The sequence below is a fragment of the Zingiber officinale genome, chromosome 4A (assembly GCF_018446385.1).
Source record: "Zingiber officinale cultivar Zhangliang chromosome 4A, Zo_v1.1, whole genome shotgun sequence".
In the NCBI taxonomy this organism is placed as follows: Eukaryota; Viridiplantae; Streptophyta; class Magnoliopsida; order Zingiberales; family Zingiberaceae; genus Zingiber; species Zingiber officinale.
The window spans coordinates 115,059,271-115,082,659 of record NC_055992.1 but is presented as its reverse complement, the minus strand read 5'-3'; the positions used below and the strand labels follow the sequence as shown (position 1 = coordinate 115,082,659).

At 39.6% G+C, this 23,389-nt stretch overlaps 6 protein-coding genes across 10 annotated transcripts; 2 read left to right on the top strand and 4 right to left on the bottom strand.

Annotated features, from left to right (window-relative positions):
• Positions 1–408: 408 nt before the first annotated feature.
• Positions 409–4,929, bottom strand: LOC121970671. 5 transcript variants are annotated; one of them, XM_042521521.1, is made up of 3 exons: positions 4,608–4,928; positions 3,831–4,532; positions 409–1,381 (listed from the first exon to the last, which is right to left on the bottom strand). In XM_042521521.1, exons 2-3 carry the CDS (start codon positions 4,279–4,281, stop codon positions 1,245–1,247), a joined length of 588 nt encoding a protein of 195 aa, XP_042377455.1. In that variant the 5' UTR covers positions 4,282–4,532; positions 4,608–4,928; the 3' UTR covers positions 409–1,244. The 5 variants fall into 5 exon arrangements, with proteins under 5 accessions (XP_042377455.1, XP_042377456.1, XP_042377457.1 ...); XM_042521522.1 differs by having other exon boundaries at positions 3,831–4,463; XM_042521523.1 differs by having other exon boundaries at positions 3,831–4,438.
• A 409-nt stretch (positions 4,930–5,338) lies between these two features.
• On the top strand, positions 5,339–6,361 carry LOC121970670. The gene has a single exon (XM_042521519.1). It carries the CDS (start codon positions 5,477–5,479, stop codon positions 6,116–6,118), a length of 642 nt encoding a protein of 213 aa, XP_042377453.1. The 5' UTR covers positions 5,339–5,476; the 3' UTR covers positions 6,119–6,361.
• A 437-nt stretch (positions 6,362–6,798) lies between these two features.
• LOC121970669 (protein TIC 20-v, chloroplastic-like) lies at positions 6,799–8,487 on the bottom strand. Its single transcript, XM_042521518.1, has 2 exons — positions 7,770–8,487; positions 6,799–7,135 (listed from the first exon to the last, which is right to left on the bottom strand). The coding sequence occupies exon 1, from the start codon at positions 8,423–8,425 to the stop codon at positions 7,781–7,783; it is 645 nt and encodes a 214-aa protein (XP_042377452.1). The 5' UTR covers positions 8,426–8,487; the 3' UTR covers positions 6,799–7,135; positions 7,770–7,780.
• Positions 8,488–10,173: 1,686 nt separating this feature from the next.
• LOC121970667 (protease 2-like) lies at positions 10,174–16,722 on the bottom strand. The gene is made up of 11 exons (XM_042521510.1): positions 16,335–16,722; positions 15,520–15,674; positions 15,207–15,429; positions 14,843–14,984; positions 14,534–14,737; positions 14,080–14,214; positions 13,489–13,617; positions 12,282–12,694; positions 11,980–12,190; positions 10,937–11,127; positions 10,174–10,739 (listed from the first exon to the last, which is right to left on the bottom strand). The coding sequence occupies exons 1-11, from the start codon at positions 16,691–16,693 to the stop codon at positions 10,538–10,540; spliced, it is 2,364 nt and encodes a 787-aa protein (XP_042377444.1). The 5' UTR covers positions 16,694–16,722; the 3' UTR covers positions 10,174–10,537.
• A 365-nt stretch (positions 16,723–17,087) lies between these two features.
• Positions 17,088–17,504, top strand: LOC121972658 (skin secretory protein xP2-like). The gene has a single exon (XM_042524309.1). It carries the CDS (start codon positions 17,088–17,090, stop codon positions 17,502–17,504), a length of 417 nt encoding a protein of 138 aa, XP_042380243.1.
• Positions 17,505–17,790: 286 nt separating this feature from the next.
• Positions 17,791–22,975, bottom strand: LOC121970666 (pentatricopeptide repeat-containing protein At5g65560-like). The gene is made up of 5 exons (XM_042521509.1): positions 19,647–22,975; positions 18,908–18,983; positions 18,627–18,738; positions 18,444–18,494; positions 17,791–18,147 (listed from the first exon to the last, which is right to left on the bottom strand). The coding sequence occupies exon 1, from the start codon at positions 22,854–22,856 to the stop codon at positions 19,779–19,781; it is 3,078 nt and encodes a 1,025-aa protein (XP_042377443.1). The 5' UTR covers positions 22,857–22,975; the 3' UTR covers positions 17,791–18,147; positions 18,444–18,494; positions 18,627–18,738; positions 18,908–18,983; positions 19,647–19,778.
• Between the last annotated feature and the right edge of the window lie 414 nt (positions 22,976–23,389).

Below are 23,389 nucleotides of genomic sequence, written 5' to 3'. Positions count from 1 at the left end.
GTAGTAGTGGCAGAGTTCTTCCACTTTATTCTTACAAATATGATGGAACAAATTAAAGAGTTTCAAAGAATCAAAGCAACAAATCAAGGACACAAACCACTCAATAGAAATATTAGTTGTCCCATATAAATTTTAAATTCATTTCATCTCACCTCTAAAAAAGAGATTTTAGATTAATGTATCCTTAAACGTATTTTTCTAAACACTTTTCCTTTCCTGCAAAAAGGGAAAAAAATTGAAAATTTCTTTTCAATCAAAGCACAGAATTTATAGGCGTTCTCTCGATAAGTATCCATCAGTTCTGGAAATGCATATTAACTAAATGTAAAAAAACTGATACATGCTACACCAGACCATCAACCAAACTAAACTAAAATTAATTTGGCTTAAAAAAAATTTGCATCAATGAAGTTTAACTCACAGTCTGAAGTTGCAGATCAGTAGATTACATTGCTGATCATGGCATCAAAAAATTGCAGATTGAAAAGCCATGCATCAGTAATTATGGAAAGCTAGAAAAGAAGTATGAAACCAAAAATGACAGCATGATTCAACTCCACCTCCTTGCAGCTATGGGCTTTCCTTTCCAGCAGGCAGCACTTGCTATCTTGTTAAGGAAATAGAATGCTCTGATAAAGGCTGTTCTATACTTTCTACTATTCTGTTCTGCTGCTGGGACTCATCCTGGACAAAATATGCAGAGCGACACACAAGCTTGTATAGAGAATGTAACAACGTTGAGGGAAGTTAGTCCTGCCGGAACTCCTAATCAACTTAATCAAGGCACAGATCAAACAAATAAACATGCAAATCCAAAAAGACATCAAGAAGCTGTTGCATCTACCAATAAGCAGATGTCTATGTCGAATGAGGGAAGACCAAAGAAAATAAGAACTGCTATGCCAGACAGGAATGGCACAGAAACAGCAATATTGGTTCAACATCCACAAAATACGAACCAGGACTCTTGTGTCAATGCAAGGTCAATGCATCCAGAGACAGTTTCTCAAAGCCAATACCTCATATTGGAATCTGGGTTGTTGATTATTTGAGCATCCCTCTTAATGCTGCTGCAGAGAACATGTACATTGGTAGGCAGCCATTGCTGTGCCCAGGAGTTTCTGATAATGAGTTGTACAATGTTGGTACAATGATACACTAATTAATACTGGAGCTGAGAATGGATTTTAAAGGGGCTTCAGTAACATGCACGATACGCAGCAGAAGGAAATGTCTGTTATCGGTCATGGAGTAAGGAATGATGGAAGCAGTAACCCTGCTGAGAATAATTCATATGAGCATCTTCTAACACCAAATCTAAATCCACATCCAATCAATGGAGGCATGCATCTATCTCTGGATGACTCATTCTTCACAGGACCTGATAAACACAAAGAGAAAGAATGATAATACTCACCTTGGGTTTTGCCCAAATCACAAAACATTAGGTTTTCCATCTTGGGGTGGGGTAAGAATGGGTAAATCATTGTTTATTGATCTTAAAAAAAATAGTTACTTTGGATTAACTACGATTCATTTTTCTATGTCCAATTAGCCTGAGAACGAAATACCTTCGTTGTTTCATAGATTAAAGGAAGCTACAAGGTATATTTTATTTACTCAATGCCTATTTAAGTTGGGTAAATAAAGTTGTTATTAAATTGTAATGAAAGTCTCGTTTAGGAATGAAAAATATTCCAAGGTAGAAAATGATCCATCAGAATTTGAATCATAGATAATGTTTAAATTTTATGTTATTATTCTTATTAGATATCATTTTAAGTATTTGAAGTATTTTCATATCTTACTTGTAAATACGTGTTTGGGTGGAACTCGGTGGCCTCCGAGGTTCGAAGCTTTTGGCAGTAAATAAAAGTGGATAAATTCTATTCTTCGAATTGTACATTTCTTTGTACATGAATGAGATGACTTAAAAGTCCATAGTAAAGACTAGGTTTGATGTTCAATAGACAAAGAAATGGCACAAACTTCCAAACTTCTTCACTTGCAAACAATATATAAGAATAAGAATTTTATTTTTGTTCAACTCTTACCTCTTTCTTAGAAGATCAAAGGAAAATGAATAAATATGTGCCTAATACTAAGAAATGAAATCAGAAGGCATAAGAAAAAGAATTTACAAAAATTCTGGGCTCATTTATCTTAATTGAAAGGATATACAAAAATCCTATTTTGAACAGAATTTCTCAATAATGAGCTCAATTGATGCAGAACCACAAGTGGTACTTTCACATTTAATCTTCCAATTGACATATAACTGTATGTGCTTCTCAATCCACATAATTGTACAACAGATCCATGTTTTCAAAAGAAAAAAATTGCTAGGAATTATGCAGAAAAAAAGTTCAAGTAAAAAACCAAACAAATTCAATAATAAAATAAACCTTATAGCAATAAGAAATCCAATCTTAAAGGGAGTAAGGGGATAAAAGAATGAAACAATTCCTAGCTTCACCAACCCCCTTGCAAAATAATCTCAACCTTCACAAGGTTGCAAAGCTTTGTGTGGTCGAACAATTCCTAGCTTCAACTATCACAATACAAAATGATTTCTACCTTCAAAAGGTTGAAGCTGTTTTTGGTGGAATTAACTTCTGATCGCCTACTTGGGGTGAGAAACAATTTCCTTCCAAAACATCATCATCAAGTAAATGTGCTTCAGTAGGAAATTTATGCGCCAAGGGAACCCATTGCTTCAGGATTCTACTTCTTTCACACTGAAATTTTATTGTTTTTGTTTTTTCCCCCATTTTTTCTGAGTTTATGATCCTTATTCTGACCTCACAAGCCTAGACAATATTTACAAAGTCAGGTGCCATCAAAGAGAAGAAAGCCATTCTTCCATATGCTTGTTGCCATCTACGCCGGTAAAAACAAGCGTAAGTGAATACTAGTTTAAAGTTCAGAAGATCACCTTAAGAGATCACCTTGTGTCATTGTATGCATCACAAAAGAAAAGAGACCAAACAAAATGTTATGGAAAATAAATTTTAATCAACTAGTGTGATCGATAATATTAAACCAGTGTCCTTAAAACCAAACTGGACCAGCCAGTTCAACCAGGAATCAGAATTCATTTCTATCTGCTGGCCATCAAGCAGAATAACAAATAGCCAACAGCATTCATGTGATTGAACCATAAATTTTAGACATTTAGACTACACAGGAGTGATACATGATGAGCTCGCACAAATCCAATAAGTTGAGCTAAGAATCAGTTACTTACCATTGGCTTGTTGATAAAAAAAACTAATAGCCATAGCCAAGAGTATGGCTGAGACATACTCTTGAGACATTTAGACGGCACAACAAGAGTGAGAATTCACAGCATTTTACTGAAATGACATAAACAATCTCCAAGAAAAATATGAACAGGTTATTAACTTCAGCTCGCGAAAATAAAAATTGAAGATTGTGACAAACTAGATAAGCTAGAAGCCTAGGACCAGGAACATGAAGAAACCTTCTTTATAGGCCCTAGAGTCTCTAGAATCATCCAAATGGAACTGAACATTAATCAACTGAGTTAACCAAAGTGAAACATAGCCGAAAGAATGTTTTGTACAATAGAACCACAATCGCGCATATCAACACTTAAAATATAAAAAAAATGATGAACTTCTTATTGTGCACAATTATGTAGAGTTTGATATAAGAACAGGAAATGAGAAATTATCGGCTCAATTGTATCAAAGAGTAAATATGAGCACAATCAAGGGAATGACATCTCAAGATAATCAATTTAAGTATAAGCATCATGTAGAAAAAAGGTCATATATGTGAAAGAAGAGATAAATACTTTTTCTTACCAGATATATCATCCTCAATATGATGGCTTGCTCCCAGGAAACGGGATCTGGAGTTCTTTGCCTGCTCAGACTGACCGCGCCCGTAGCATTGTACCAAGACCGCAAAGCTGTTTTCAGTTTGGGTATCGTTCTCAAACTCAGGGCCATGCGGCTCCAACCACCCAATTGACCAATCAGAATCATCAGACTCTGACCCTGATATGCATCCACCATCTGATGGCACAAGAACAATATCATACTCCTTATCAATCCGCCGTTCTTCACGGCTTTGCCACTTTTTCTTGATCCTTCTCGAGTTTGACCTTGCAGGTCCATTGACTGGTGGAAACCTCAAGCAATCAAGTTCCTTGAATCCCGAAAGCAAATCAGAAGAGTTCAGTGGTGAATTGGGGGATTCCTGATCTTTCCCACCCCAAATCCAGAAAGAGAAACGTGTAAAAGCCACAGCCATTCTGTGCTAGGAAAAGGAACCCTGATTTGTTTGAATCAGGTCACTAAACTTGCTCCAATCTCGATACCGAAAAGTGAACGAGAAGATAATATCCCTGTGCAAATCTGCCGAAACAATTAAAAAACATCGAACCCACTAGCCAAGGCAGCCGCTTTTCCTGAACAGATCAAACTCGTTCTTGCCTTAACACAGTCAAATGATTGGTAAACGAAAAGGTAACAAAAAGAATCAGATTCTCATTTGGCATCCCTCTAAAATCATCACAAATTAATATATTTATTAGTATATGCATCATCAAAAGAAAATATTAGTTAGAACAACCATACCTATGAATCCACGATGTACCGAACAGTCCAATAAAGAAATCCCTTGTGGAATTGTTGGAAAATGAAGCCCTTTCCGCGCTCAACTCCTCGAACCCGCAAAAGAAGCGTCGCGGACAAGAAATCCAAAAAAAAAAAAAGACGAAGATCCAGTAAGCAAATCCAAAATCTCAATCCCAAAGAAGATCACAGCCGAAAAGACGATCGTATCCGGCGGGTTTCAGGCCATCGGCGGTTGCGCGAGGAAATCAAAAGGTGACCGGAGAGAAAGGCGGAGACGGCAGAAGCCAGCGGTCGCGACCGGGCAATCCTTCCCCATCGCGGCCTTCCTCGTCCTTTATTTTATAGCCACCGGCCATTGCTGCAAGATTCACGTTCTCACAGATCAACAATAGCGATGTGACCAGCTCGCGCAACAAGCGATCTGGACCGTCGGCGATCTCGAGTCCTTCTCGCGGGTGGAACAAATCCACCGTACGTTTCAGGTATCTACGGTCGATCCGGCGTCACCCATCAGTATCTGTTGGGTGCCACAACCTGTAGCGTCCAATGGTTGCCTATTCTTGAGTGAAAGGAACTGCCACGTGAGCAGACGGACGATATCCTAATCCAAGTGGTCCCCGCATTTCTTATTGCCTACCTTTTTGCCAATACCTTGCTTTGATTAGACGCCATAGGCCCATAAGAGAGTTCCGCGACTGGGACCGAAAGGTATCCTCGAGGGTTATTGGTAACAGAGTTCCTCAAGATCCAAAGAAAATGTTAAAGGAAAATTTTAATATTTGAAGAAAGTAGAGGAGTTGAATGGACATTCTGTATATTGCAAAGGCGCAAGCAGCGATGAAGTGAGGAGATCTTCAGAGCTCGACACGATGGCTCAGGGACAGCGCGAATCGGATGCGGCGGCGGCGGCGGCGGCGGCGGAGGCGGTGATAGGGCAGCAGCAGAAGGGTTACGCGGTGGAGTTGTACTTCGACCCGGCGTTGGAGAATCAGGTGCTCAAGGCCTGGAACGTTCTCGCCCGACGCCAGATCAGCACCAAACTCATCGAGATCTCCGCCCGCCCCCACCTCACCCTCCTCTCCATCCCCTCCCTTGATCCCCTCCGCCTCCAGGCCCCCCTCCGCTCCCTCACCGCCCGCCTTGACCCGCTCCCCCTCTCACTTTCTTCCGTCGGCGCCTTCCCTTCCTCCCCCTCCGACGCCGGCAAAGGCGGAGGCGTGCTCTTCCTCGCCCCTACCCCCTCCGCCGACCTCCTCAACCTCCACTCCCAGGTGTGCGACGCGCTCCGCAAGGAAGGGATCGAGCTGCCCGAAGAGTTCCGCCCTGGTTCCTGGGTCCCACATTGCTCCGTCGCCCAGGATGTGCCACGTAGCCGCATCGCCGACGCATTCTGCGTCCTTCGGGACCTCAAGCTGCCTGTCTCCGGCTACGCCATGGACATCGGGCTCGTCGAGTTCTCCCCTGTCCAGGAGATCTTCTCCTTCCCTCTAGGAAGCAATTCTGAATCTTGAGATACGCCAGCGTTACTTTCCCAACTAGGGCATCAAAATCGTATCTTGCACGAACATGAAGAATTAACTGTAAGTTCACTGTCTGTTAGCAAAGTTCCTCCCATTCTTGAAACCATTTTAAAGCGCTTCCCTGATGACTTGTTAAACTTGTTTGTTGTTGTTCTCCACCTCATTTGTTGCTTCCTAAATGCTTTAAATGATTGCAAAGGCTGATGACATTGGCCCTCTGCCCAGGTTTGCTAAGCATGTTGCTCTGCCTACTGCATGATTTTGGTTCACTGACGTTAAATTTTTCTTGACATGGATGATGAACTGTGCATGAATTATCAATCAAGAAGGTAAAAGTAGTAGCTAGATTACTAAATTACAGAACCTGTGCAAAAATGCGCAAGAACGTGAAGTGGTAGTAGCGTTTGGAGCAAAAAGAGTTCAGAGTCTGCCAATTACTTAATGGAACTAAGGAAATGAACACATCAAGACATTTCTAAGACATCCAAGTATATACATATAAACTGTTTCATTTACTGCATTCCCATAGCAAGTCCATTCTGGCAAAAGAAGCAACGACTTTGTTTCCAGTTGAATAGACCTAGTAATGCTTAGGTTAGGCCATCATCCCTTAAGTTGAATAGACCTAGTATTCCATTGGCAATTCATGAGGAACCATGAGGCTTTTGAACTTGACAATGAAGAAATAGCAACATATTATTTTGACAAACTTGAATGAATAACTAGACTAGGGAATCAAATGCACCTCTTGTGTTGAATGTATTGAACCATTTAGTACATTCAGTTCTATGGATCATGCCAGTAGTCATTTCCCCCAAAAAAATGTATGACAATCTCTACATATGAGGAGCTCTTGTTCTTCAGGCGCATCCTGCCTTGTCTCTCTGCGGTCCACACAGGTTAGATGAATTGGAAATGTTCTTCGTGCGCAGCGAGTGCAATAAAAGTAGTACAGCGGCGTGGTTCTTCTAGTGGCTGTGTATTCTGTATACGCCATGGATGAATATCCTACGATCGAATACAGAGATCGAAAAGTTGAAACGATTTGCAAAATAAGCACAGTATATATCTAACTTTACAGACTGAAGCACATGGAACTGAAACGGTGGTTCAATCTTTGTCATTACAAATTCATGCAAGATTCTGCGAAGATAGCAGACTATTTGTAGTTGAAGTTGCAAGATACAGAATCAAATGAGAGCGATGGAATTGTGCAGAAGGAAGCATAAGAAAGTTAGGCAATTTTGATCTAGAGACGATGAAGAAGATGTGGACGACACGGTTCGTGGCGAAGCAGTGCAGTAAAAGGGCGATGCGAGGTCGCAGGTGAAGTGGTACAGTGAGAGACGAGGAGGTGCGGTGTCGATGAGGAAGATGCGGAACGTACAGTGTGAGGCAAAGTGATGTGAGGCGGCTCTTTGCCCTCAGGTTTTACTCTTCCCGGCCATTGGAGTCAACTACGCAATCTTTGTTGGGATGGAATGGAGTGGTATGAAGATCAAAGAAACAGTGAGTGCACAAGAATTCACTTCGTAGCACAATCGCAGAAAGCAGCAAGAAGAAATGGCAGAATGAGCATAGAGTTTAATCTTTCCAACAAAAAAGGGGATAATAAGAAACGAGAGAAATTGAATCCACTCACATTGCATCACATCACATGACCTGCCTCTCGGCGGCCTCGGCGACGATCGGCAGCCGCGGCACCTGCCCCAAAAGGCAAGTAGTCGATCCATAGACAAGCGAGACGAGGAGGAAGAGGAAGACGGTGCTGTCGAGGACCTGGAGCAGATCCAACCCGATCCCGCTGCTAGGACTGAAGGAGCGCTCCAGTAGGTCGGGGAAGATGAGGAGGACGTCGAGGACGATCGCCTGCATCGTGTTGAACCGGACGTAGCGGCTGAACCTAGAAGGGTTGCGGACGACGACAAAGTAGAGGGCAAGGAAAAGGAGGAAGGGCGTGAGCGGGGAGGAGTGGAAGAGGCGGATGGCCGGGACGAGGGGCTGAAGGGCGACCTGGAACACCGGGAACTGGGTGAGCACGAAGCGGCCGTACTGGACACCGTCGAGGAAGGGGTAGAGGTAGCAGGCGGCGGATAGGAGGCGGTCCGGGGGGGCGGCGTCGTCGTTGTCGCCGTTCTTGGCGGCGCAGACGGAGAGGGAGGCGAGGCGGCGAGGTCGGCGGCGGAGAGGCAGATTCGGGAGGAGGCGGAAGCGGTGGATGACGAGGAGGGGCGAGCGGGGGTTGAGAGGAGAGTAGATGAGGAATGGAGGAGGAGGAGAAGAAGAAGCAGCAGCCATGGATGCGTCTCTTCTTCTTCGCCTCTTGTTGTGCGCGAAGTGGATAATAGAATAATAGAAGAAGAAGAAGAAGAAGAAGCAGCCGCCTTTTATCCTAAGCCCACATTAGGTCCAATTGGCCCAGCAGCTATAATTATTAAAATATAATTATTTTTTAATTAATTTGTAATAAACTTCATTTCAATTTCTCCTATCCTAGATCCAATACCATTCTCAGATTGGAGTTTTCATAAACCCCCATAATATATAGTAGTAGTGTAGTACTTACGATCACTATACAAGAAGAATCTCAGGCAAACAGTACTTCACATATAATGTAAGAATTTGTAATTGACAACGTACATTCAGAAATAGACTGTAATTTTTGTGTTAACAAATAAGGAAATTTAAGTAGGTGACAGACTCTATCCACATAAAAGAGTGACATTTTCAATGAAGCTCAATAAAGAAGCTTCTAACTAGAAATCTATTCTCCTTCAGTTTTCAACAATATTAAGAGATGAGATAGATTAAATAGAAGGAAAGTGATTTCTCAATATCATTGCTTATCCAGGAAATAAGAACTCAAACTCAGCTACAACCTACAACTCACAAGACTTCGAGCAGTTTGGGTAATTTATCTTTGTCAGGGAGCACATACTTGTGCAAAAAATTTGGACCAGATGCTGAGAAAAATCTACGTAGCTTGTTTGTCGAGTCGTCGACTTCCATAAACCGTCAGATTTCAATATCTCCATCACATCCTTAACCAAAAATTCCGTCTTTCCTTGCAATGACTCTGTAAAGCTTTAAAAAAATTGGATGTTTCTTGACTGCAGCAATGAAATCCGAGTTCGATCAATCAAAAGTGTTCATGTGGCAATTAACAGGAAGAAAGTAAATCACGATGACTGAGAAGGTAAATCAAAATTTTTCATGAGCTTTACTTGGGAGGGCATGGCAGTGGACCAGGGAGTGAAACATTGCGTCTGCATGTCTACCAACCACGCGAAGACAACCCAAACAGATCTCGTAAAACCCTACTTCACTCACCTCTTCCTGGACTCAATCTAGCGCCTTTTGGTTCAATCTACTTTGCTCGATAATAAATTAATAATTTCCTTTTCCTTTTACCAAATATAAGATCAGTTAAGTCCCACATTCTGCCCATAAAAAAAATATAAAATATTGCTTCTTGATGTGTAAAAGATGATAAATTTTTTAAACGAGTGAAATATGACGACCAAAACATGACATAATTATAGGGATGATAATGGATAAAATTTAGATAGAATTTCATATTTTCTGTATATATTCATATTTATTATATTTATATTCATACTCATCCTCATACTTATTAGGTATTTAACTTTCATACCTATCCTCATACCTATCAAAATTTCAAGAATTCATATCCTACTCATCATCCTATTACTTCATACCATTCTCATTTTTTAAAAAAATATTTCAATGTACTTGTCAGCTTTTTCTCGTCTCGCGCTCTTTCGATCTGTAGAACATTTTTCGTGGAAAAAAAGACGAGATATGTGTTGATGATTGAATAAAGAAATAAACTAAGATTTTTTTTTTTTTCTAAGACGAAAAGTGGACTAAAATTTTTTCTTTCTCAATAAAAAGTAGGACTTTATATATATATATATATATATATATATATATATATATATATATATATATATATGTCGGGTAAAATATGGATAGAATTTTATCACATCCGTCTCTATACCCATATCCGAATACACATTTACTATAATCAGATATAAAAATTCCCTCCATATCCTCCTCCATTCGGGTTGGATGTCAAATTATTCATCGGATTCGGATGAAATTACCATCCCTACATAATTATGATATCAGTAACATAACATAAATCGGTGATATCAGTAACATAACATAACTCATCAGTCCAATATTGGTCATGTTGTGCCATGTAAAGAACTACTCTACAAAGTCATTTTTCTGAGCGATCCTAGACACTGAACATTTGCGATAATTATGCATCAACGTAACAGTCCAACTTTGGTCCTCAATTATCACATCGAATTGGACTTCAATCCTAACACATATCTTGAATATCACCTTTGGATCACATATTCAAAAACTGAAGTTTAGGATCTACTTGTCATCGTCCAGCATTCCGAAAGCTTTGATCAGAAATGCATATTCAAAAGAAGTATCATCACAATGGATGTATCGGCCGCCTTCACCGAAATGTCCACCATTCATGTTTGTTTTTAGAATCACTGACCGCGAACAGGTTCGACATGTCTTCTCCCTCACTCTTGCCACCCATTTAGCAGCTTCCCAGACTCCTACCCTACATAATAAAAGCATGACCTTAAGATATGTTTCGAGAAAGAATCAAAACTAAAAGACACCTCGAAACCAAAACTATACTTTCTGAAGTTCGCCGTGCATCAGAAAGTAAAACAACTAGTGATCATCAATTTGTCAATTCAAGTACATCTAATAAGCATTCGTTGCAAACAAATAAAAACCAATTGGCACTCTTACCTCGAGTCATGAAAGGATGCTGTGACAAGAACTGGAGGATAACAGCCCTGTGTAATGTTGTCATATGGAGAATAATGTCTGATTATCTGGAACTCCGACGGGTTTCTAGGATCGCCAAACTCATCATAGTCCAATATTGTGAGAGGCAAACTAGGATTCATCAACGTGTTGCAAATATCAAGAAAAGGGACCTGGTTCAAAGCACAGAAGTCAAAATTTTGTTAAAGAAATAAATTCTACATGCCATCTTAACTCCAAACACAATAAAAATATACAGCTGAGTGTTTCTCAAGGTTTAAAGTAAAATGTATGCGAATGATCCGCAACGACCCACTGCAAGTGCATATGAAGTATGTGAGGTCGTTTGCACTTATATAAATACCTACAGTATTTATAAGTTGAAAGAAAAAAAAAACTACTTAAACTACACTTGCAAGTTAGAAGCTAAAAAAGAAGAAAGCTTAAAACTTAAAAGTCAATTTGATTTAGTTTAAATTAATATAAATGAACCTTTTTTTAACAGCATACATAGAATCCATATGCTATAAGTGGTCATTATGTTGTCTCTTTTGAAATCCACTTTAAGGGGTGGCTAATGTAAGAGGAGGCCTTTTAAAACCATGGTGTTCGTTCTCGAAATATCATTCAAGTGATAAAGTAAAACCTCTTTCTTTTACCGGCACTATGAAAGGAACATGTTTATTAAGCTTTTTTTTTTTTTTTAAATGAGCAGGCTCATTTGAAGGAAGAATATTCTAATGTGAAACCCATTTTTCAGTAATATGATTTACATAAACAAAGTAAACCAGAGATGAATCTTTCCATAGCACACCTATTTCCTATTGTTTCAGCTAACACTCACTCGGTACAGATAAAAGTAGCACAAAATCTCAGAATCCTGAATTGAACCCAGATCAAGGCCAATAAGCATGATCGACAAATAGCATGAATAAAGAAACTAAAGCAATCACAGAATAGCATACTAATTGTCAATAATATTATAAGTAAATGAGATCATGAACTTGAACAAAAGCAAGTATTACCTTCAAAATGGCAGCTGAAAATAGATTCTGATGCATATTAATAGCTGCACCAACTAGTAGGCCGCCTGCACTGCAGCCAATAGCAGCAAGCCTATTCTTATGAACAAAGCCCTTATCCACAAGGTATGTTCCACATGCTACAAAATCATAAATTGAGTTCATCTTCAATGCTCGAGTTCCAGATTGATGAGATGAACCTTCGCCTCCACCCCTAGAAGAATGAAAATGACAAAGTACTATAGTGCCAAAAAAATTGTGTTGAATGATCAATAAAAGAATTCAATGTATAGAAATAAAAATACCTCACATCTGCATATGCAAGAATCCAGCCACGCAATAGCAGACTAATATGGTCGGAACACCAGCTTTTATCCAACACCTCACCATAAGCTCCATACCCATGCAGGAGACATGGTGATTCACCATTGTGTTTTGTTTTCTGTGCACATAAAATAGTCAGGGGTACCATGAAACCGTCATGCGAGACAACTTCTATTCTTTCACATGAAAATGCTTCAGAAAGACCAGTCCACCTCTTCCACTTTCTCTTATCCGAATACTGATCTTTCTGAAATTCAGTGATACCGACATTTGGAAATACAGTCGTGTCAGAGGAACTTGATTTAACCTGGCCATTCAAACCGACTACTTCTTCTTGATGAAGAACAGTAAAATCTTGTTTCTCCATATCATAGTCAACTACAACATCTGGCATCTGCATTAGTTGGATTAAGAAACTGGAAGTTTAATCTTCTGCACTTAACAGAGCATACAGATAACAGATTAGGTAGAAACTCTTGAAGTGCCATGGATGTTCATTGCTAAACCAAAATCTTGAGCTCATGGAGTCAAATTATTTTTTTTTACTTTAGTAAGCAGAGATCAATGAGGCTACTAGTCAGAGTTAAATGGAAAGGGTTAGTGAAATGTGGAACTGGGGCATGCTAATTTTACTTCAAAGAAACTGAAAGGCAAAGGAGAGAGATAAATTGGAAACTACTTCCTTTGTTAACTTGGAAGGAAAGAGTTATTCTGGTCCTGAAGGGCATTTGGGTCAAACTTCATTAATTTAATTTCCATTCGAATATGGTGAAAATGGATGCAAATACCATACTGACTTGCAAACTTCCACAAGCATTCAGTTTTTAACTCCCCTGCAAACTTCCTCCAAGTAAACACTAGTGGAGAAAATAGTCACACATTTCCTTTCTTTTCTTGTCTTCAAATTAAAATCACTTACTTTCTAATCCTACTTAATCTCCTTGAGGTAAACACAGCACTAAAGTTCACATTCTTCTTATACATGACATTTTACAAGACTATTGTAAGCTCAATTAGAGCTGCTAGGAAATTAGCACACATGATAAATTTGTGTTGTTTTGATAAGGGGCATGTTATGAGTAGATTGGGTACTAGCAAAAAAAAATAGAATTAAAATGTTGGGGAATTTAAAATTGCACTGTAGCATCAGTTTGTGAAGATATAAGCTAGCCAAGTAGATAATTTTACCACTAGTGAGGAAATCACGAGACGGTAAATGGAAGATGAGAAATCATGGTTGGATCCTGGTGATATGCTGCTAAGACATGAAGGCACAGGGAAAAACCATGGATTCAGATCCTTGAGTTCCACATGTTGCTGCACAAAAAAAAAGGATCAATTAACTGACAAGGAAAAAATAAACAATACTCAACAAAATTTACAAGATTATTAAAACTCTCAAAAGTTTTCTTAGGGGCATGATTCCATTCTGGCATTCCATGGCCTTTGTCTGCCTCTATTTATTGATTTTCCATATATAATGAAAAAGTTGCTAGCTGATAATATTCAATGAAGAAATAAAAAAGTGTTAAGAGGTTCACATTCATAACTAAGTAGAAAGAACCACACTAGTAAAGCAATTTGAGAGTATTGAAGTAAAAAATATAAAGAAATAGAACTACCTTAACTTGTAAATTATAAAGTATAATACAAAAAGAATATTGTTGCTGTACATCCACTTCAAGTAGATAGTAGATTAAACAAACATTGAAATTTGAAGAAATAAGCTGACTCATAGACTCATGCAGTTACAAGGACAGGATATTACTAAAGATGTACCTCAAGATCCAAATCGATCGGAATATTTAGGGAGCAAGATAAGGGAAGCCCCTTTTGTTGGATAGAGAGAACCAGATGCTCTTGGAAAATATCCATATCCTGAAAGATGGTATCTTGTCCAGGGAGAACAATAACCTAGAGACAAAAAGTCAAGCAAATACAAAGACAGGTATGTCTGGATTCTTAATAACATAAGCTTAAAAAGATAGATTCCTAGCAATTTTGAAGAAATTATTTACTTAACAATGAGCACCTAGACCAAGAAATAGTGATGTTTCTGGACGAACTTTTTTATACAATAAGAATATGCTACTTTTAGGATAGCAGATGATCCATCAAACAATCAGGTTCACAAGTTTAGAAATTATTCCACCTATAGAAATATACATAAACCAAAAGAAGAAAAATTGTACACATGAGTTTTCAATACATCCATCATTATCATAAGAAATACCTGCCATTCTGCTAGTGATGACTTTTCTGCTATGCATCTGGCTAAATAATAACCATCACCAGTTGAATTACTGCCTTCTAAAGGAGCATTAGTAAGAATGTAGAAGAAACCATAATGATGTTCCAAAAAGTACTGAACACCACTAACACGTTTCCTTACTAACCATAGCCCATCATTGACTTGCTTGGTGTTGATAACATAGACCTGTAATTTAATAATTTTCAGAAAATGCATAATTAAACAGACATAAATTCAAAATGTATATGATTGATTCTCTCAATAGCATAGACACATGGATAAGTGACCTTCCTCAGATGATGTCCTTGAATTAGAATTTATAGTGATAAAGTTGCCATCTTTGGTGCTTGTAATGTCTACACAGCAACTCCTATCATTTTCTGTAAAAAGCACTTTGTCTACCAAATCTGAGCCCAGCTGCATGGAGAACACCCTGCCAAACATTTGTAAGTACAACAGGAAGGAAAATAGCATAACCAAAATCCATTTCAGTCTTTGATGAAAAATTCCAAGAAAAAGTGATTCGATTAATTTGAATATTAGTAGTGATAAAGCCTTACACAGAGCTTAATGGATGAACAAGGATTGTAGCCCCAAATAGAGGACAAACAAGACTTGATGATGGCAATGACAATTTCCAAGAAGAATGAATTACCTATACGGTCGTTGAGTTTCATCACAAACAGTATATAGTAAACATCTACTGTCTCCAGCCCATGCAAGGCTAACAACTCCCTCCACTTTTGAACTTGGGATAACATGCCCAGACTCAAGATCCTTAACTTGAAGTGAAAATGATTCATTGCCTGAAATATCCAATGTGTACGCAAGGAGTTTGTGATCAGGAGAAATGCGACAAGCACCTATGTGAACATAACCTGCAAAGTGCAAATATATATATAAATATTACTTCAATTTTGGTTAACTCGATGAATGTATAGAAATAGGGGGAGGGGGTGCACACATGCCATATTGTTCCGCAATTTCATTCCAATCAAGCAATATTTCCTCTCTGTAAGATCTCATATAACTTAGAATGGCTTTGGCAAAGCTGTCAAGATGCCTTAGCCTCCGGCACAGCACTGGATACTCCTTTCCTTCTGGAATATATTGATAGTAAGACCTAACCCAAGACAATTATCTCCAGTTAAAGTAGCAACACAGGAGTATGGTTAATATAAACTTACATTGAACACATTGAATACTATATAAACATCTCTTCATAATGAGCTCTTATACAACAAATCTGATGATTTTACCGGCTTTATTACAGTACGACTTGGCCTTAATATCATTCCATGGTAGATGCCATGCAGGGTAAGCTTCATTCTTATTCCAATCAATTCACATATAATAGAAAAATCTTAATAAAGAGTCAGGAAAAGACAATAAGGCGGATTGACAAGTTGTTTTCCAATTGTTTATTCAGAAAAATGAACTTCATTATCTATATATGCATGAAACGAAATACACATTCATCACCCTCTATGTATCGCCAGCAGCTCATCCAATAATATTGCACTTTGCATCACAGAGACTCAGCTGAAAAATCAAATATTTTTTCCATTTTTTCTGAACAAAATATGGTTTTTTGATGATTGGGCATTTAAGAAGTACAAATAAAGGGCTTACAGGGTTCATTCAATAAATTTAATCTAGCATCATGAAAACTCAGCAGAAAAATCAAATCTTTTTGACATGTTTCTGAACAAAGCGTAATTTTTCGATGACCACGCATTCAAGCAGTACAAAATAAAGGACTTCCAGGTTGCTTGGAAGATACCAGGGACCCCAGCATTCCGGTGGGGTCGAGACCTTGGCCGGCATCCTGGACCTCATCTCCCCGACCAATCTCTGGTGGAGTCTGGAGGCATCGGCCATGAAGGCCTCGGCGTATGCGTTCTCCCTGCTGAGGTACTCCACGAGATCCGAGTCATTGGTGTCGGACATCCAACGGTACGGATCCTCCCAGGTTTTGCCATGGGCGGAGAAAGTGAAGGGGATCTTCTTGGCCACCGGGGGTTTTACGGAAGGGAGAGAAGGATGTTGCCTGGCACAAGAAGAATGCGAGCGCGAGGAGAAGAGAGAGGAAGCGAGGAGGCGGCGAAGAGCGCAAGGGAGAAGCCCTCGTTTCCCCAGCATTTGCGAAGGCGATTGGACTTGTGAGAAGAGCCGATGACGTAGAGAACGGTTGAAATTACTAGGAAGCCCTCGATTTTATGAAAAATAACCGTTTTTTCACTTAAACCCCGAATTAAGTTAAAATTCGTGACCAACTCTCGAGAAAAAGTCCCGTTGACTGACTCCGCGACGCGCGGTTCGTCGGTGATCCCAACTGCCACATTACCGGCCTAACCGTTAACCTTGGCCTCTCCTTGTCTCTCCACCACCGCCGCCTCCTCCTCCAGCGGTGTTGGTTCTTCCGTAGCCTCCTATAAATTCCTCCACCCACACCCCGTTCCCTTCCATCGCCGTCAACGTAGCCCCTCCTCCTCCTCCTCCCTATTATTCTCCGCCCGCCGCGACGCCGGATAATATGTATCGCGCCGTCGCTCTCGTCGTCCTGCTTCTGGCAGCCGTCGGCTCTGGCATGGCTGAGGCTCCCTCGCAGGCGCCGAAGGCCTCGGCCCCGGCTGCAGTTGCGACCCCTTCCAAGGCTCCGGCTGCTGCGAAGACTCTCTCCCCGGCGAATTCACCAGCTGCTTCCGCGCCAGGCGAGTCACCCGCTTCTTCCCCGTCAGCGGTGGCCGATTCGCCTGACATTTCCCCCTCCGCAGACTCGCCGGCGGAGGATGCGGACGCACCAGCTGCTACCCCGGAGGGTGACTCACCGGCGTCCGCACCAGGCCCGGCAGGAGAAGCGAGCGACGAGGAGCACAGCTGGGCGAGCCCTGCTTCCGCAGCGTCCTTCGCCGGAGTTGCGGTCGCATTCGTGGCGGCGGTTGCTTTTTAAAAGCTGTTTCTTTTCATCTTTTTTCGTATAATCATTGAAAAGGGAGGTTGAATTTGCATAATTGTCAAATGAAGGCTCAATATTAGCGACGCTAAACGGTATATACACGACCAGTTAGTAAATTTAAATCAATCCAGAAAATTAAATCTTTTTAAAAAAAAACATATAAAATACTCAATTTTTAAAATTAAAAAAAAAAATCAGAAAAAATAGGGGCATTTTTTCACTTGTCTTGAAATCAATCCTAGAGATGCCTAAATAGTTCATGGGTGTTTAAATGAATAAAATGAAACACAATAGGGGCATATTTTGGTAAATCTAGAAAATAAGGGGCGTATTTTGATAAATTACATAAATAAAGAAGTGACCTATTACAAGTTAAGAGCCTCCCTCTACACGCATTCAAAAATGACTTAACTTGTTAGCAACCGAGACTGCGAAGGCAATGATAATATCTTTAACAATGAACATCCATCCTATTTCTTCTTCTTCACCTTCAAACATAGGTTAGGGCTTTCGTTGTCTATCCTTTTCGTCATCGTGTTCCCGCAACAGAATAAGTTCATCGCCAGAGTCAGCAGCTAAGTACTTGCATGGTTGGCATAATTGAATGGAGAAACTCCTCAAGTGGCATCTTTATGTCCTGCCACATCCATTTTACTCATATCAGCATTAGTACAATGCAATATCAACATCGTTACTATGTTTCTACCGATACCAACATTGTATGATGCAATATCTACTTCAATAGTAGGATTACGATACGACTATATCAGGCATGAGGATACATATAGTTTCGTATTGCAATGCGATACAGAGATGGCAATCGAGTGGAATCAATTTTTCAGAGTTCATTTCACCACCAAGACGAGGACAGAAATTACAAAGCCTTCAAGTTCAAGGTTGTAGAAACTAGAAACTCAATTGATTTGTTCTTACCTTGAAAGTGTTGCACCAGAAAGTCCATTCATAATCAGAAACCAGAATAATCTGTTAGCCACCAGAGTACAAGTGTGAATGCCAAAATAATGAATCAATGATCTTAAGTAAATGAGTTGCTGAAAAATGAGACAGGGAAAATGGAAACTATCACTGAATGGTATCTAAAGCGAGCAAACTAACATTTGGCTGGAATAAACTTTGAGCACCAAGATACTGAAAAGGATGTTCGCATAGCAAAGAGAAAGTCAAGTCCACGTGTACCACATCGGATATCTGAAAAAGGATACTTCAACTGCAAAAGAAAAAAATCAAATATCTGTTGATCTTCAAATGCAGAGAAAAGAAAAAGGAAATTTTGAAAGAAAAAAAAATGAGAATGACAAAATTATCATGCGAAAGCACAACTTTAAACATTTTTGGAGCAATAACTGGATTGATTTAAAGCATTAAATGCAACAAACCTGAGTCCATGTGGTATGATCTGGTTTTGCTTGTGTTCCGCAGTGGATGAGCACAACCTGTACGCCTTCCAAGCATCTGTTTTCACACGAAAAAAATTTTGTTAAGTTCACATATGACAGGCTGTAGGATCAGCGAAGCACATCATGGAGCTTAAAAGAAGTCATCAGATAGTAGCAAAAGCTGAAAAAACACACTATTCTAATCATTCCAAACTAGCATTTAGTATATAATTTTAATCTCTTAATGAATGGAACACACTCTGATACCACAACTATTGTACCATGCATCTCTAGCACTCACAGGGGGAATCCCTGGACAAACAACTACAGAATGAAAGCTCTTTCTGGGATATAACAGATATTTCTTGTCTCAACGTTACATTCATAGTAAGGTACATGGCAAAGTATGTTAGCTAGTGATATAATCTTGCATAGAGTTCAATGGAAACATAAGACCCTTGTAGCCAATTCCAAATATGATGATGATGACGCAACAAAAAGCATGTTGACCCAGTTAGAAAGTTGCTCATCTACTCATGGAGACCTGGCTTTGCGCATGTATTGATTATCTAAAAGAAAGAAAAAAATCTAAAAGGAAACTTATTAACAAATGGATTTGAAAACATTCAAGGAAGCAACTATTGAAACATATATTGTTGTGAAATTGACATAATAAGAATTAAAAGACGGAAACCCAACCAAATGAATCATAAATAAATAGAAGAAAAACAATACTGACCCATTCTCATGTAAGGCTACTGCAACCACCAATCAATATGCATTTCATGAATGTTTGCATAACAGATCATACTTCATAATCTTCCTCTTCAAGTAAACATTAGTTACAATGTTAGACACACACAAAGAAGGGTCATGACTCTAGTACATTTATTTCCTCATTGACTTCTTTCACAGTGTACTTTGCTATCAAATCACTTGTCTCAGTAGTCGGTAAACAATTTGATTCCTTCATGATGTTAAACATCTCACTAAATAGTTCCACATAGCCTTTTTCAAGTATACCTTTAATGAGAACCTTCCATACAATTTCATCGCTGTTGTATCCTTTACCTAGTAAATCAGTGAAAAACAATTTTGCCTGCTCAAATTGTTCCTCGTCACAAAGCCCAGAAAGAATAATCTGGTAGGATTCCAGCAGAGGAAGATGGCCACCTTCCACCATTGAGTTTATATAGGTTGATGCCTCTGTGTACATTTTTGATTTGCAGCAACAACTAATTAGTGAAGTGTAGATATCTCCGGTAGGAGATAAACCTTCATTTTTCATATGAGAGAATAGAACACATGCTTCTTCCAACCGGCCAACTTTGCAGAACCCTGAAATAAAAGAACCAAAGGTAATAAGATCAGGAGTGCAACCATATTTATGTAGCTCTTCCAGTAGATCCATAACTCTTGCAACTTCTACTACCGTCCACAATCCTGAAATACTGCTAATAAAGGTAACATTATTCTGTTTCCAATATAAAAAATGTTTGAGGAGAACTGAATATGTCCAATAGTCTGGTTCACATGCAGAATCAATCATTTGCTTTAGAGTACAAAATGCCTGATCCAGGTACCCCATAGTTCCAAACCCATTAATCAATGTATGATATGTTATCACATCAGGAAGAACTCCTTCATTTTTCATTTTTGTTATAATACTTTCTGCCTCTTGTACTCTCCCTTCGCTGCAATAGGCTCGAATGAATGCAGTGTAAGTGAAAGCAGTTGGCTTAGAACCAGAAGTAAACATTCGAGCCAACATCATGTTGGCTCTATTGTACTCCCCTCTTTTGAGCATCTCATCTATTAGAATTGTAGAAGTCACAGCCGTAGGTTCTATACCTTTATCCAACATGTTCTCTAGCAATGACAAGGCTTCTTCCAATTTTTTCTCTTTGCAAAATCCATCTATCAGGACACTATAGGTGTAGTAGTCTGGCAAGCAATCATCTGATATCATTTTCTCCAGCAAGGAATGAGCAAGATCAATCATTCCTGATTTGCATAGACCATCAATTAAGGCTGTGTACATGATCTTGTTTGGTCTTATGCATTTAACAGTCAGCGAAGTAATTAGAGAATGAGCTTCTTCTACTCTACCATGTTTGCAGAGGGTATCTATCAAAATAGTATATGTCTGCTGATCAGCAGACAAACCTTTTGCCTCCATTGCATTAAGTAATCTAAAAGCATCGTCTATATAGCCTTCCTTGCATTGGCAATTGATTAAGTTGGTGTATGTGATTGTGTTGGGAGGTGGCCCACTCTCAAGCATCTTGGATAGCAAAATCATCGCCTTGTGAACATGTCTCACTTGACAAAATCCATAAATTAGACTATTGTAAGTCCAAACATTAGGTTGACACCCACTTGATTCCATCTTCTCCACCACTTTGAGTGCCTCATCCAACTTCTCTCTTTTACAAAGTCCATCAATCAAAGCCGTGTAAGTGACGACACTCAGAACCAATCCTTTCTCAAGCATCCGACATAGCATTTTTTCAGCATCTTCTAGTCTACTCTCCTTGCACAGGCCGTCTATCACCATTGTAAATATCCAAGCATCTGGCTTACAACCATTTAGTTCCATGAATTCCATAACTCTCAAACCATCATTGGTCTTCCCGCACTTGCAATACTTGTCTATGAGAGCACTATAAGTAAAACCATTAGCAACAGTTCCCTTTGCAACAACCTCAGCCAGAAGTGCCTCAGCATCATCAAGCCTGTTCTCCATACAAAGACAATTAATGATCTGTGAGTAAGTACAAACATCTGGTTTACACCCCTTCGATTCCATTAGCTCCAAAACTGAAAAAGCAGCTTCAAGATTCCCTCTCTTACAGTACCCGTCAAGCAGAGCATTGTATGTCACAGTGCTAGGAACTAAACCTCTATCAAACATCGCATGGAACAATTTTTCAGCAGACTCAAGCTCACCTGCCTTGCAAAGACCGTCTATCATCACTGTGTACGTATGGATGTTGGGTTGGTAAGTATCACTTCCCATGCCTCTGAACAAGCTCAAAGATTCACCAACTCTACAACATTGACAAAGCCCTTGGATGAGAATGGTATAAGAAAATTCATTCCTAGAGCAACCCATCTGTGGCATCATCATAAAAATCCAACAAGCTCTGCCTAAATTCTTCTGTCTACAGTGACCTAACATCAAGGAATTCCAAGTAAATGTATCTGGAACTAAACCTGCTTTCCGTAAACCACCAAGAAGTTGGTACGCTTCAGCCAGATTCTTTTCCTTGCTGTAATATTTAATCATTGTATTGTAAGTAACAATGTCAGGCAAAATTTGATCTTCTTCTATATTTCGGTAAATGTCTTTCATGTCCTCAACCATCCCAAACCTAGAAAGTGACAACAACAGAGAGTTATAGCATCGGATTGAGGGATTGAATCCAACACCGCCACCTTCTCGTCTAACGGCCTTGAAGGTTTCTAACGCAGAGCACACTTCTTCGGCTGAACCGCAAGATTTGAGCATAAAGATGACAACTTTCTCGATGTTGAAACAAGACTTCGATCGGAGAAGGGAATAAACCAGAGACGCATAAGAGTCTACGGTGTGGCTAAAACCAGGACGCCTCCCAATCCAATTGAAGAAGGCGAAGGCGGACTCAGCATCAATGAAGCGTCCGCGGAGGAGCTCGGCGACAACAGCCGGGGTGACAGAGGGGGCTAAGCTTCGCAAAGTCCCGCTTTCGAACCAGTTCCGACGCGAGAGGATGTCAGAGAGGCAGGATATCAGATGCGAGCTATTATTCGTCTCCAGAGGAGTCTCGGTTACATCTGCGGCGGCGGCGGCGGCGGCGGCGGAGGTGGAACAATAGAGAGAAGAGAAAAGCTCGCTGGGAGAGGGCAGAGGAAGAACGGATGGGACAGTCTTGCCGGCGCAGACGATAGCCGGTGACAACCTTCTCATGGTAGGCTAGGGTTTAAGGGGTTAGGATGAACGCGGGCCAAGCGAGGGCGAGGGATGCGGTGAGAGGTCGGAGAAAAACCCGCGTCTATTTCCTTAGTTCTGGTCTTACAGAGAAGATAGAGATCGAGTCGAACCAGAAGGGTTCCTACATATAAGAATTTTTAAAATTATATTAATCCAAAATTTACCATATGTGAGATTTTGATTTTTTTTTTATTTTTTGGGAAAATTTATAGTATGATTTGTTTACATGAAATAATAACTTTTTTGGTTAAGATTCTAATTAAAAAAACAATGGCAAAAATCTACATCCTAACATTTACATTTTCAAAAACGTCAATAATTTTATTATGGACATACCCTCTTATTTAAGAACGTTGTAGCAATAAAAGCTAGTTAAAAAAATAATTAATTAGGCTGAGTAATATCAAGTTTGGAGTGATTAACTTGATCTCATGAAAATTTCTTATTGACCATCAAGATAAATCAAACACTCGCAACGGACAACCCAGAAATCAAACATCCTTTAATTA

Coding starts and splice junctions, on each gene's coding strand:
- LOC121970671 (XM_042521521.1), bottom strand. CDS start 4,281: ATGGCTGTGGCTTTTACACGTTTCTCTTTCTGGATTTGGGGTGGGAAA. Junction 1,382..3,830: donor TATTGAGGATGATATATCTG/GTAAGAAAAAGT, acceptor TGTGTTTATCAG/GTCCTGTGAAGAATGAGTCA.
- LOC121970670 (XM_042521519.1), top strand. CDS start 5,477: ATGGCTCAGGGACAGCGCGAATCGGATGCGGCGGCGGCGGCGGCGGCG.
- LOC121970669 (XM_042521518.1), bottom strand. CDS start 8,425: ATGGCTGCTGCTTCTTCTTCTCCTCCTCCTCCATTCCTCATCTACTCT.
- LOC121970667 (XM_042521510.1), bottom strand. CDS start 16,693: ATGCTGGGGAAACGAGGGCTTCTCCCTTGCGCTCTTCGCCGCCTCCTC. Junction 14,215..14,533: donor CATCACTAGCAGAATGGCAG/GTATTTCTTATG, acceptor TTTTGTCTCTAG/GTTATTGTTCTCCCTGGACA. Junction 12,191..12,281: donor CTTGCATATGCAGATGTGAG/GTATTTTTATTT, acceptor TCATTCTTCTAG/GGGTGGAGGCGAAGGTTCAT.
- LOC121972658 (XM_042524309.1), top strand. CDS start 17,088: ATGTATCGCGCCGTCGCTCTCGTCGTCCTGCTTCTGGCAGCCGTCGGC.
- LOC121970666 (XM_042521509.1), bottom strand. CDS start 22,856: ATGAGAAGGTTGTCACCGGCTATCGTCTGCGCCGGCAAGACTGTCCCA.